The sequence below is a fragment of the Ischnura elegans genome, chromosome X, assembly GCF_921293095.1.
Source record: "Ischnura elegans chromosome X, ioIscEleg1.1, whole genome shotgun sequence".
In the NCBI taxonomy this organism is placed as follows: Eukaryota; Metazoa; Arthropoda; class Insecta; order Odonata; family Coenagrionidae; genus Ischnura; species Ischnura elegans.
This window is the reverse complement of record NC_060259.1, coordinates 119,027,279-119,037,859: the sequence shown is the minus strand read 5'-3', so window position 1 is coordinate 119,037,859 and position 10,581 is coordinate 119,027,279. Positions and strand designations below refer to the sequence as shown.

At 37.2% G+C, this 10,581-nt stretch overlaps 2 protein-coding genes and 1 long non-coding RNA gene across 3 annotated transcripts; all 3 read right to left on the bottom strand.

The window, feature by feature from the left end:
• Positions 1-339: 339 nt before the first annotated feature.
• Positions 340-1,296, bottom strand: LOC124170867. Its single transcript, XM_046549881.1, has 3 exons — positions 1,166-1,296; positions 921-1,057; positions 340-776 (listed from the first exon to the last, which is right to left on the bottom strand). Exons 1-3 carry the CDS (start codon positions 1,266-1,268, stop codon positions 429-431), a joined length of 588 nt encoding a protein of 195 aa, XP_046405837.1. The 5' UTR covers positions 1,269-1,296; the 3' UTR covers positions 340-428.
• LOC124171293 lies at positions 1,284-4,294 on the bottom strand. The gene is made up of 8 exons (XM_046550439.1): positions 4,258-4,294; positions 4,012-4,159; positions 3,524-3,615; positions 3,245-3,390; positions 2,976-3,042; positions 2,058-2,214; positions 1,407-1,606; positions 1,284-1,307 (listed from the first exon to the last, which is right to left on the bottom strand). Exons 1-8 carry the CDS (start codon positions 4,288-4,290, stop codon positions 1,284-1,286), a joined length of 867 nt encoding a protein of 288 aa, XP_046406395.1. The 5' UTR covers positions 4,291-4,294.
• An 8-nt stretch (positions 4,295-4,302) lies between these two features.
• LOC124171503 lies at positions 4,303-5,142 on the bottom strand. The gene is made up of 3 exons (XR_006867766.1): positions 5,075-5,142; positions 4,641-4,721; positions 4,303-4,382 (listed from the first exon to the last, which is right to left on the bottom strand). It is a non-coding gene; the product is annotated as an uncharacterized LOC124171503 (long non-coding RNA).
• Between the last annotated feature and the right edge of the window lie 5,439 nt (positions 5,143-10,581).

The following is a 10,581-nucleotide window of genomic DNA, read 5'->3' as shown; positions in this document are numbered from 1 at the left end:
ACAAAAAAAGAGAGAATTTATGAAATCCTGAGAAAAGGTTTTAGTTTGAGGAGCAGTATCATGAGAGGCATTATTGCTGAGATTTGGCATGTCTTCATAATCACCATCATCCTGGTCTACAACAAGTCCATTATGAATTTGGTCACCTATTTCTGTTGGCTCAAGAAGAAATTTATGTACCTTTTGTAGATGTTTCCGAAAGGAGTTTCGGGAGTGGAATACTCTAAAACAGCCATTCTCTGCACATCTATAATGGTCAGCAATGGGATGAGCAAACGTGTAGTGAGCAAACAGACCACGAATAGTGGATATTTCTGCCCCACACTTATCACATACAGGCATTATGAATTAGAGAAAAAGACCTAGTCACTAGCAGAAAATAAAATCTTAATGAAAAATATGTACACAAATAAATATAATAAGGGAATTTAATCCCTTGCTGCACTAAAATCTTGCAGCAGAGTCTCTACAAAGCTGAAGTGAGGCTCAAATTTTCGATCACGAGGTATATCGTACACTGCCCTTTGAATGAACTGCCAAATTTGGCTGGCTTCAGGAGGGTACTGAGCATTCAAGGCATGAAATGCCTTGAATGTGATATCCACTGCCTTTAGTGGAGTTTCCACCTCGAAGTATTTGGGGCCAATGATGGCGAATGCCTGGTGTATCTCTCTCCACGAAGGTCCCACCACAGCTGCTAGAGGTTGAAGCTGGCAGCCAAAATTCAGTAGGCGATCCTTTCTCAGCTCAAGCTGTGTTTCCAGGTCCCCAATAACCTGAGGGTTGAGAAAATTTGTAAGATTTCTGTTAAAAGTTACTATCTGAACTGTATTATCATAATAAATGTCATCAACCAATTAGATAAAAAATTGAAATATAAGATTTATTCGGTGAATATAGTGTGAATATTGATTCCTTACTTTTACGTGTAAAACAAAAGCTTCCTGAGCCTCGAGCTTTGATGGCCTCCACTCTCGCACTGATTTAGTTTGCTTCCGGGCATTTACAGTGGGAAAAATCTTGCTCATATGCAAGAGAGCTAGAGCTGTTCTTTCATCTGAAAATGAAGAAGATTCTTCTACATGAAAATAGAATAAAACATAATCTGTCCTAGTGTTATGCAAGTCAGGTGCTAATTTACAATTAATACTTTTCTGCTACTCACCAGGTGAAATTGCTTCATCAAGTGCCTTCCTCAACTCTCCTTTAAGGCAGACCCTTTCCAGGACAAAATTACTAAGCCTTGGCCATAGAGCATATAAGCTCATGGAGCTATTGGGGAATTAGGAGGTGAAGTCAATCTCCAACTGCAATAGTTTTGATAGCAAATCAATAACTCACCAACTACACTATTCATAAAATACAAGTTTAGCTCAAAAATTTGATGAAATATATGGATTACTTACCAGCATATAGCCTCTATCTAAGCGTAACGCAGGATACCCTTTCATATACTCATGGACTGATTTCCCATCTCTTTGGAGGCAGCGACGTCTAATTTGATGGGTTTTTTCCCAATATTCCTGAACTTTAACCCAGGGCTCAGCATTATTTTTCAGCCATTGGAGGGAGTCATCATCATCTTGGCTATCATCCACCTCAGATTCTGTAAAGGAATGAAACTATTAGTACATGGAAAATATATTTCTGTACACTGTACGATGACTGCCTCAAAATATTATTTAAAAATTAAAGTAACAATAATGGAGCCTTGGTGTGGGTCCAAGTATTGGTTGACAATTATTAAAAATTGGAGTACTTGAATTAAAAGCAATCAATCACTGCATAACTCTCCAACTGGCATAATTTATTAATATACCTCTCCACACCCTCATTCATCCGTCAGTTTAAATGATGTGCTCCTTGCCCTGAACTGAGATTTGTAAATGCTAATAATATATATATATGTATGTATAATGGCTATTTTATCTAAGTTACTAAGTAAAGGAAATTTAAAATAACTCTAACAGCTATTACTAACATTTAGATTTCTTAAATTACCCTTCAAAATGACAAGTTATTCCTAACACTAAGATATAAAACATTACCTTCATTACCTTGACTGAAACTTTCATGTGCTCTTTTTTCACCCCTTTTCCGCCCTGGTATAAGGCCAAGCTTAGAATGGCAGCGGCGGGTATTATACCATTTAGAGTATAATTTCCCTTTACCAGTCTCGCACACTCCTCTTGAGTCGATCGATATCCAGCAACCCTGAAAATGTTTTTCATTCCTTAAGTAATTTTACAGTAGCATTAAAAAATTCTTCGAATTACTATCTCACTGAAATGACAACACCATGCTGAGAGGAACAGCTTCAAGGAAATTACCCCTTACAAAGAGAATGGAGATGTTAAAGAGCACTAATAGAAGGAAAATGGGAAATATTAAAGAAAATCTTTGCATAAGCAAGGGCTGAAGATGGCAAAGTTATAATAATAATTATATTAATATAAAATAATTATATTCTTGAGAGTGAAAATATTTGGTAGGAAATGGAGGAGAGTCATGAGACAAATATTGAATACCAAGAGGGGAGGGGAGATAGACAATCTGAAGAATTCAATGGGGTAACAACATAGACTTATATATTTTCACTTTATAATGGCTTATCAGTTATAGGGGTTGACTGTAATTGATTGTATAACCACCATAATTTTCTATATATGTACATATATGTTTACAAAAAACTAATGAAAATGTACATATATATTGTTTAGTTTCATAAAGCTACAAGGAAATGAAACATTTAAAATAATTAATCTGTTGAATGGTTTGAGTGCAAAATCACAAGATAGACATTAACTCTCTTTTTAAAGTAAAGCACAACATTTAAGGAATGTAACCAAGTAGACTTGTAACTCTGAAATCCTTGCCATCCATATTGAAGAGGCTTGACTGCAATAACTTCAAATTAATTAATTAGGTTACATGTCTTGTCCAGTTAGCTCTGCAGATCACCAGCTTGTACTCACCTTGCTTTCAGTGGGGAACAGTTCCCCTATCCTATTTGCCAAATAGGTCAGTCTATCAGCCGAGAGTCTGTAAAGTAAGCAAAGGTACACTAATAACACACAAGCGCAAATCCCCAACTTACTAACAGTCAAGAATTGGCATGATTTTAAGGCAATACTATTCATAGAAGTTAATCAGCTTCAAACCGTACACACCATTAACATTGAAGACTTTAAAAACCTGTGAAGGGTTTAGGGTGCATAAAAATAAAACCTAAATTGGGGAGTACCTTCTATCAAGATCATCTCTGAGCTCATGAGCAATGATACGCCCAGCCAACAGATCTCTTGCCCTTTTGTCTAGGTGTCCCAGACTCTTGTATGTCCCTAGGACAATTTTGCCCTCACTGGTAGAAAGCAGAACTTTTTCAAGGTCCTATGGAAAGTGATACAAACTTGTATAACCAAATAAAACTATTACCTTGCCAATTATAGTAAATACGATTTGCATTAAATAATGTAATAACTATCAAAAATCTAGCCACTGCACAATGGTTTGTGAAACTCACCAATTCTTCCTCAAAATATAATTTGTTGTGCACAGACACCTCAACAGGTTTAGAAAAATCTCTGCCAATCACAATAATCTCTGCCCTAGGTTCTGTAGAGAAAAATTCGAAGTCATTTCTAGCAATTCATGACAAAACGGTTTTGAAACATACCATGAACTTCAAAATGTAATTGTAAACATTCAAATGGGCGACACAAATGGATTAAATCATATCTACAGGACATCTGAAACACAATGGGATCTATTTTGCAAATGTTTATAAGATGGAATTTGATATCTATACTTAGCAGATGAGCATTCATGTACAGAAGTTGCCATTTACTGAATAATAATATTACAATGATGTTTGTAGATATATAATTTTAGCGTATTGGTTGCAATCACTGGCAAAATGCGTTAAAATAATTTAACTGAAAGTCATAGTCATTAAAGGAATATTGAAATTCACTACAAGCTAAAAAAAAATTATTCATTTGATAACTTTACCACTACATGAAATTTGGCCGTTGTCAGGAATTTGGTTTGACACATCGTTTGAGGTGCCTTCTACAATGTTTGTACTTATAGGGTCTGATATCTGTGGGGTACTCTCAGGAAAAGGGTCGATTATCTCTGATATTAGCGCAGTACTCTCCTGAAAGCAAGCATATAAGCGTTGAAATTGGCAAATTTAGGCTGATTTACTATAAAACAGAATCAAATTCCAAGTTTGAAGAGTACCAAAATACAAACCGTTTCTTTCTTTCCCTCGCTCCTCATTTTCATTCGGAACCTGAACCTATCCCCAACTAAAGGCATCAAGAGCTCCAAAGTCCGTTCGTCTATGAACTCGAGTAAGTCCTCGGTAATGCACTGCTCTAAATAAACCCATGACAAAATTCCATTAGCTATTACACGATATAAATGGCGGCCCGCACTCATCTTCACACACTGGTATTTTTTCATGAGTTTTTAAGTGAACTAAAACAAGGCTGAAGATAACTTCTGATTAAGAGAATGACGTTTACTGCCAATATTACAATTCCAAACAAGCCTCGAAAAGTACAATTGAATACTAATATTAAAGCACGCACTGAGGAAACCTAATAATACAACAAATTTAATTACTTTGTTACCTTGAAAAGTCTTTACGGCTTCCTCGCTAAGCCCCCATCTCCTTAGCTTCTCCTCAAGACTCATAATTAAAACTCCGGATGCTTGAAATAAACACAATTTCAATGATGCTATTAATTGTATATCGTCACACTAAACACTTTTGTACGAACACGTTGGCTTTAGCGATCCAAAAATTGTTATTAAATAAAGTATTCTTATTGTTCTATCCTACGGTGTACTGCAGATGAAAATAAAATGCAAAAAAATGTTCTAATCTTAAATACACCACGATATTTCGAAGTAATGAAAAGTATAGCCAAAAGCATTTATGGTGGAAGTTGAAATCTATGGTGAATCTACGAAAACTGATTTAGGTGCTTCCTTCTTTTTTTACTGGCTCACCAAACGGAAGATAATATTTAAGGAAATATAAAAATATAGAACAAATACTTACCGTAGGCAATGATTTTTGAAGATTCTTGCAGCTCTACTCGGCGAACACGTGAGGCGAAGGCTTCTGCAATGGGAAAGAGCACTCCAGAGCACTTCCGTTAATCACCGGAATCGCGGGCGCAAGGCATCATGGTTTGCTAATAGATGACTACGATGATTTTGCAGACGGACCACTTACACATAAAAATACGCATCTCACTGAGAGATAAATTCGCAGTAATGAAAAAAGGCTACATTTATGGAAAAGGGTAGAAATGCACTTCCCCTTGTCGATTACCGCAAATCTATTTGCTTGCCTTACAAATGCATTTCTAAGAGTTACAAATTCAAGGTTACAAATAGCATTTGCAACCGTTGCAGACGAGTTTTTTCTGTGAAACTAAAGTTTCTTCTATATTTAATGATGGATTTGTCTCCACAACAAATATTGAGGCAGCAATCACGCATTTGTACGAAGAACAAATAAATTTCTTTCCGTGAAGAAGAGCCAACTCGATAACATCTGCACCATGTAGAAATACTTCGTGCTCCAAGGGTGGCATGTAAAACCATCCATAATGTCTCACAAAATTATCCGCTGTATCTAAGCAGAACTTCTTAAATTTTACCGGATCAATCAAAAATCCGCAAGACAGAGATCTCAAACTAGTTGAGAATTGAAAGATTAACTCTTCTTCTACTCCTGCAAATTAATTGACTTCAAGCAGCTTCGTTTTCCTAATTTTGGAGCGCGTAGTAACATCAGTGAATTGGTTACTTGGCCTACCCCCTTGTATATCGGAAGTACCTGTTAAAAAATAAGACTACTAGAACAATATCCCAGGGGACCCCATGTCACCATTAAAATACTAGGAAAATACGAACCCGAGGTGCTTGGAAGGTTGCGAAATACATCAGGGAAATCAACAATTTTGTCCAACCATTTGCCATTCCTCTAAAAAACAAAAGAGATTGATCGTGAACTAGCTCACCATCTTCTCTCGTCGGAATAAAGCAATTTCATGTTCAAAAAATTAATAAGCTCAAGTTTTGCCTTTCATCTCCGTGTAATCTGAAACAACCCCCTAGATATGCATTCAAATTCCTTTTTCGAGCAACTATGGTTTTCTCTTTTTTCTCCAGCATTTTTCCGTGCAGTTCTCGCCGCGTCCATGAAATTTTTGACAGTCAACAATAATTAAACAGATTTGTTAAAAGCTACACAACAGTCTTCTTCCTACAAAGTTTAAATATAAAATAGAAGGGAAAATATGAAAAATAGTGCTGTGCCTCGTCTCAGACCAATTTAAAAAAAAAACGGAAACTAGAAACGGAAATAAATGAAACATAGTATGCCTACTCGTATGTGGTTGTTAGGAACTAATAAATCACTGAATCACATTTCTTTAGTTATCACAACACTATAACTTCTGTGTGAGATCACTGTTAAACACAAAAACTGTGGCCAAAATAGGACTTCTCCATTAGTAATGGGTATGTGTTCACATCGACAGAAAAGGAGAAACTGAAGGGTAACAAAATGTTTTGACCGCTATTTGGACGGGGTTAAAAAGAAGAGCCATGAAAATGTGGCTATTCCCCCAGATAACTTGTAGGGGTAGGGTTGGACCCGTAAAGAGAATGTGAAATGTTTAGATTTTGTGCGAAAATGCAATGCCATGAAATAGCGGCGGACCTACAATACAACCCGTCCAAAAGGAGGCGGGTGGAGGGTGAAGACCTCATCTATTAACAAGTGTAGCTTCAATTGCAAGTCAGACCACCTCTAGGAAATTAACTCAAGTTGGGTGGTGCTCCAAGTTAAGATAACATAAGGTCCCGACTAAGAACCACTTCCCACGTCCCTAAGGTCCGGCATGTGTTCGGGTGACGGGTCTCTTGCCACTTCGGATTGAAAGAAAGGGAAGCCGGTAGTAGATTTTCCCATTAGCAGTGCATGTAGCCTATCGTATTTACTTCAATATATCACCAAAACGCAATTGAAGTCGTTCTGAGAAGCGATCGAATACAATACAATTAACGCTAAAGACCTGAAAAGGAGGAAACCGGTTGGATTTTTAATGCATACTGTGTGGAATACAACAAAGTTTATTTTTGTGTCCATAATATATATTTTATTAATTAAAATGCTCATTTGCAAACTTTGTTGTATTCCACACAGTATGCATTAAAAACCCAACCGGTTTCCTTCTTTTCAGGTCATTAGCGTTATCGTAAACCTCTAGATAAATACCTGAAAATATCGAAACCGGTTGAGTTTTTTCATTAATACTGTATTGAATACTAAATGGCTTAGTTTTGAATTTATAATGTCACCATACCGCGAAGTGAGTTCACAAAACATTATTTCAAATGTATATATACGTTCGTGATCGTCTATTTCATCGACTGGTGTGGTCCTAAAAGTAAAAATGAGCAAAAATTGGTCTCGATAGGCGATGGAAACTCTCAGCCAGGAAATCCGTAATAATGAGTTGATCTTTAATAAGAAGGAAGCTATCTTTAGAATCGCAATACTAGGAGGGGAGTTTTGGAAATAATAAAAGATTTACTTAAGGTATCGAGACCGAATTCTACAGGTTATCTTTGTGGCGGGCATGCAATCCGAGCGAGCGAGCAGCTGGAGAAATGACCAATATGAAATGACGATTATACCTGTGAAACACTACAGCTGCCCGTTTCTATCACTATTATTTTAGGATAAGGGCCTTATTTTAGCAACTGCTAGATTAGGAGAGGAAAAATGTGATTTAAATGCACGTTTACGGCACTAATCATAACATCTTCTCAACCACAATATCCATCTAATTATTAATAATATATTCACCACGGGAATAAACTGCGTCACGTTTGTATCCTGCCGTTTCATTATGCCCCCAAACTTGCTGATAAAGGACATGCAAATATCCTCACTTATCGTCAATTATTATCGATAATATACGGGAACATCGGCGACCAACTCCTTCTCCATCATGTTTAGCATGCTTATTCCAACCATTCATACCCCCTTTTCCAGCCAAGGCCAAGCTCAGCATTTCTTCTGTTTTCTTTTTTTCGCCTCTTCAATATTCAAGAGGCCTGTTCAGACAATTTCGCTTGCTAAAAAAGACAGAATCCTTAACTTCTATAAGCTTCCAAATTTGTTTACATAAATATCGTCTTTTTCCTTTTCGTCCAAATGATATGCATCGTGGGACACCCCCGTCCAGTTGCATCAAAATATTTGCACCGTTTGACCGTGGGACACCGGCTTAACCTATGTGGCCTCTGTTTCAGCGCTAGGCGATGCTTTTTGTCAAGGGCCCTGTGAATTGTTGGTTTCATCCTATTGGATGAAAATTTAGAACCTGCCCTATCCATTTGGACAAAACGGTGTTTTGTACAAATGATAGTACCAAAAGCCAGTTGGATGAAATTTTGATGGTGGGACAGGGTGCGCGTTAGTTGCATTAAATTTTGATGCAAATTTGACCGTGGGATATCGCACAGTGGGCGGAAATCGGAAAAAGCCGGACAAAATTACAAAATGACTTTTTTTGAGTTATAAACTTAAAACTTCGCAGGTATACTCAAAACTGATTGAAATTTAAGGATATGCAATTCATTTGACAAAGATCCTACCCGATTCTGAGATACACAGGCTTAAACGTGAGCAACGTTCCATGAAAACGCCCGTCTTCAATTTTCTCTGAAAATCTTCCAAAGTATGTAGAGGGTGAAGTTTAGGTGGATTCTTGCGGAATAAAAAACCACATAATCTATTGGCATGGTGTTCTTTCTTTAATCTGCGCACGTCGGGAGTTGGATTAGCCGCGACGTGGTAATGTTATTGAAACTGTATGGGTTTTAACGCACAGCATTCACCGTTTTTATGTTTTTATTCAAGACACCGATTCTCAAATGGTCTGTGGTGAAGACAGTGGAAGTATTTTAGCCGAGGTGAGTGCACGTTTCATTGCAGTTCATTTCGTTTTCACTGGATACGATCGAAGACTATGCTTCTTTTAAAAGCGTTCAAACTTCGAAAAAGTGACTTGTTTTCCCGGGAATCATACAAAAGACCCACCAGAAAGATACCAGCTGAGACTGTTATACCTTCTGTACTCTCCGATCCCTCACCCCCAGGGTTTTACTGCGAAAACGGACGTTTTATGACACCGCAGAGCTGTGCCTAAGACAATCTTAACGGGGTATGTCGACGGGAACATCTAATAAGAATATTTGTATAAATTTGTACTATTTCAAATTTCTCTAAAACATCAAGCCTTGTGCCATTACTGAAGGGGTGAAGAAAATTATGGTTGAAAATGACAAGAATGAAAAGTCTGTACCAAATGTTTGGCGAGAAGTGATGTTTCATCCCAATTTCCTGCACTTTCTATGTTCTTTCATTCTGATAATAAAACTTCTGCCTGTTTGACCAATGAAACTCAAGTTGCATGATTCACAATTAACTTTGTAAATGCCGGATTGATGGATGGGTTCTATTTTGTCTTTGTCACGACACAGAACTTCACCGAGAGTGCAAGGGTTGTAGAAAGAAACATAGAATTTATTTTTGGGGAATTTGTTTGCAAGCCTGTTGGAAAGGTCTCCCACAAAAAATGACCGGCACCAATTTTTAGAATTCTCTGTGATGGCGGAAGGGAGCTAAGCTGAGAAATAGCTCGCGTTTTCATCTTTCTCTGAAGGATTTTAGTTTAAGTATTTAAGCTGTAGCCATTTGAAATTGCAATTGATTTCATTGTGGAAAGTTCACAATTGAAATTGACTGCATTTAAAGGTAGATTGACCTATCTATGTAACATTAAATTGAATGTAACATTTTGCGATGCATGAGATCTTATTACGGATTAGCACACTGTTCTTTTTTTCTGCTTTGGAAATAATCAAATCTCCTTCGTTTATCTTCTAATTGATTGATCAAAATCAACTTGTTTGTGATTAATTTTCATACGGTGAGATTTACTTGGATTAGCAAAAGTAATATAATTATATATATCGCACAATTTTGTTTTCCTACATTCTCGCGCCGGAGGGCTACTTTCACGTCGACTCCGTCGAAATTTTTTTTACATCAGATGGAAGTCTTTTAACCTTTTAAAAACACATCACTAGTTTTTACTCGTCAGGACATGAGTCCCCAACAATGGAGGAAAATGAGGATTACACCTCGGGAAAATCATTGCTAGGTGACATTTTAAGCCACTCAGAGGAAGTATCTCCGGAAAGGCTCGTCAATAGGTCTGTTACAGTTCGAAGTTTGGACTTAAAACTTTATGTTGCATGATCTCTGCCTTCTCTTCGGGTTTCCACCGCGTCCGTTGTCTTTTGGCGAGAACAGTTTCGACAAAAGCCAACGGACGCGGTGGAAACCCGAAGAGAATGCAGAGATAATCTGATCAACGCCGCGAAAATCTTCGAACCTACTTTATGTTGCAAGATTATAATAAATCCTGTATTAGTGTTGAAAATCTGTATTTAAATGAATAACTCGTCATCAAAGAC

Coding starts and splice junctions, on each gene's coding strand:
- LOC124170867 (XM_046549881.1), bottom strand. CDS start 1,268: ATGAGCTTATATGCTCTATGGCCAAGGCTTAGTAATTTTGTCCTGGAA. Junction 1,058..1,165: donor TGATGAAGCAATTTCACCTG/GTGAGTAGCAGA, acceptor CTTCATTTTCAG/ATGAAAGAACAGCTCTAGCT. Junction 777..920: donor CTTTTGTTTTACACGTAAAA/GTAAGGAATCAA, acceptor CTCAACCCTCAG/GTTATTGGGGACCTGGAAAC.
- LOC124171293 (XM_046550439.1), bottom strand. CDS start 4,290: ATGAAAATGAGGAGCGAGGGAAAGAAAGAAACG. Junction 3,616..4,011: donor CGGCCAAATTTCATGTAGTG/GTAAAGTTATCA, acceptor TTTTCTCTACAG/AACCTAGGGCAGAGATTATT. Junction 1,607..2,057: donor ACATGAAAGTTTCAGTCAAG/GTAATGAAGGTA, acceptor ATTCCTTTACAG/AATCTGAGGTGGATGATAGC.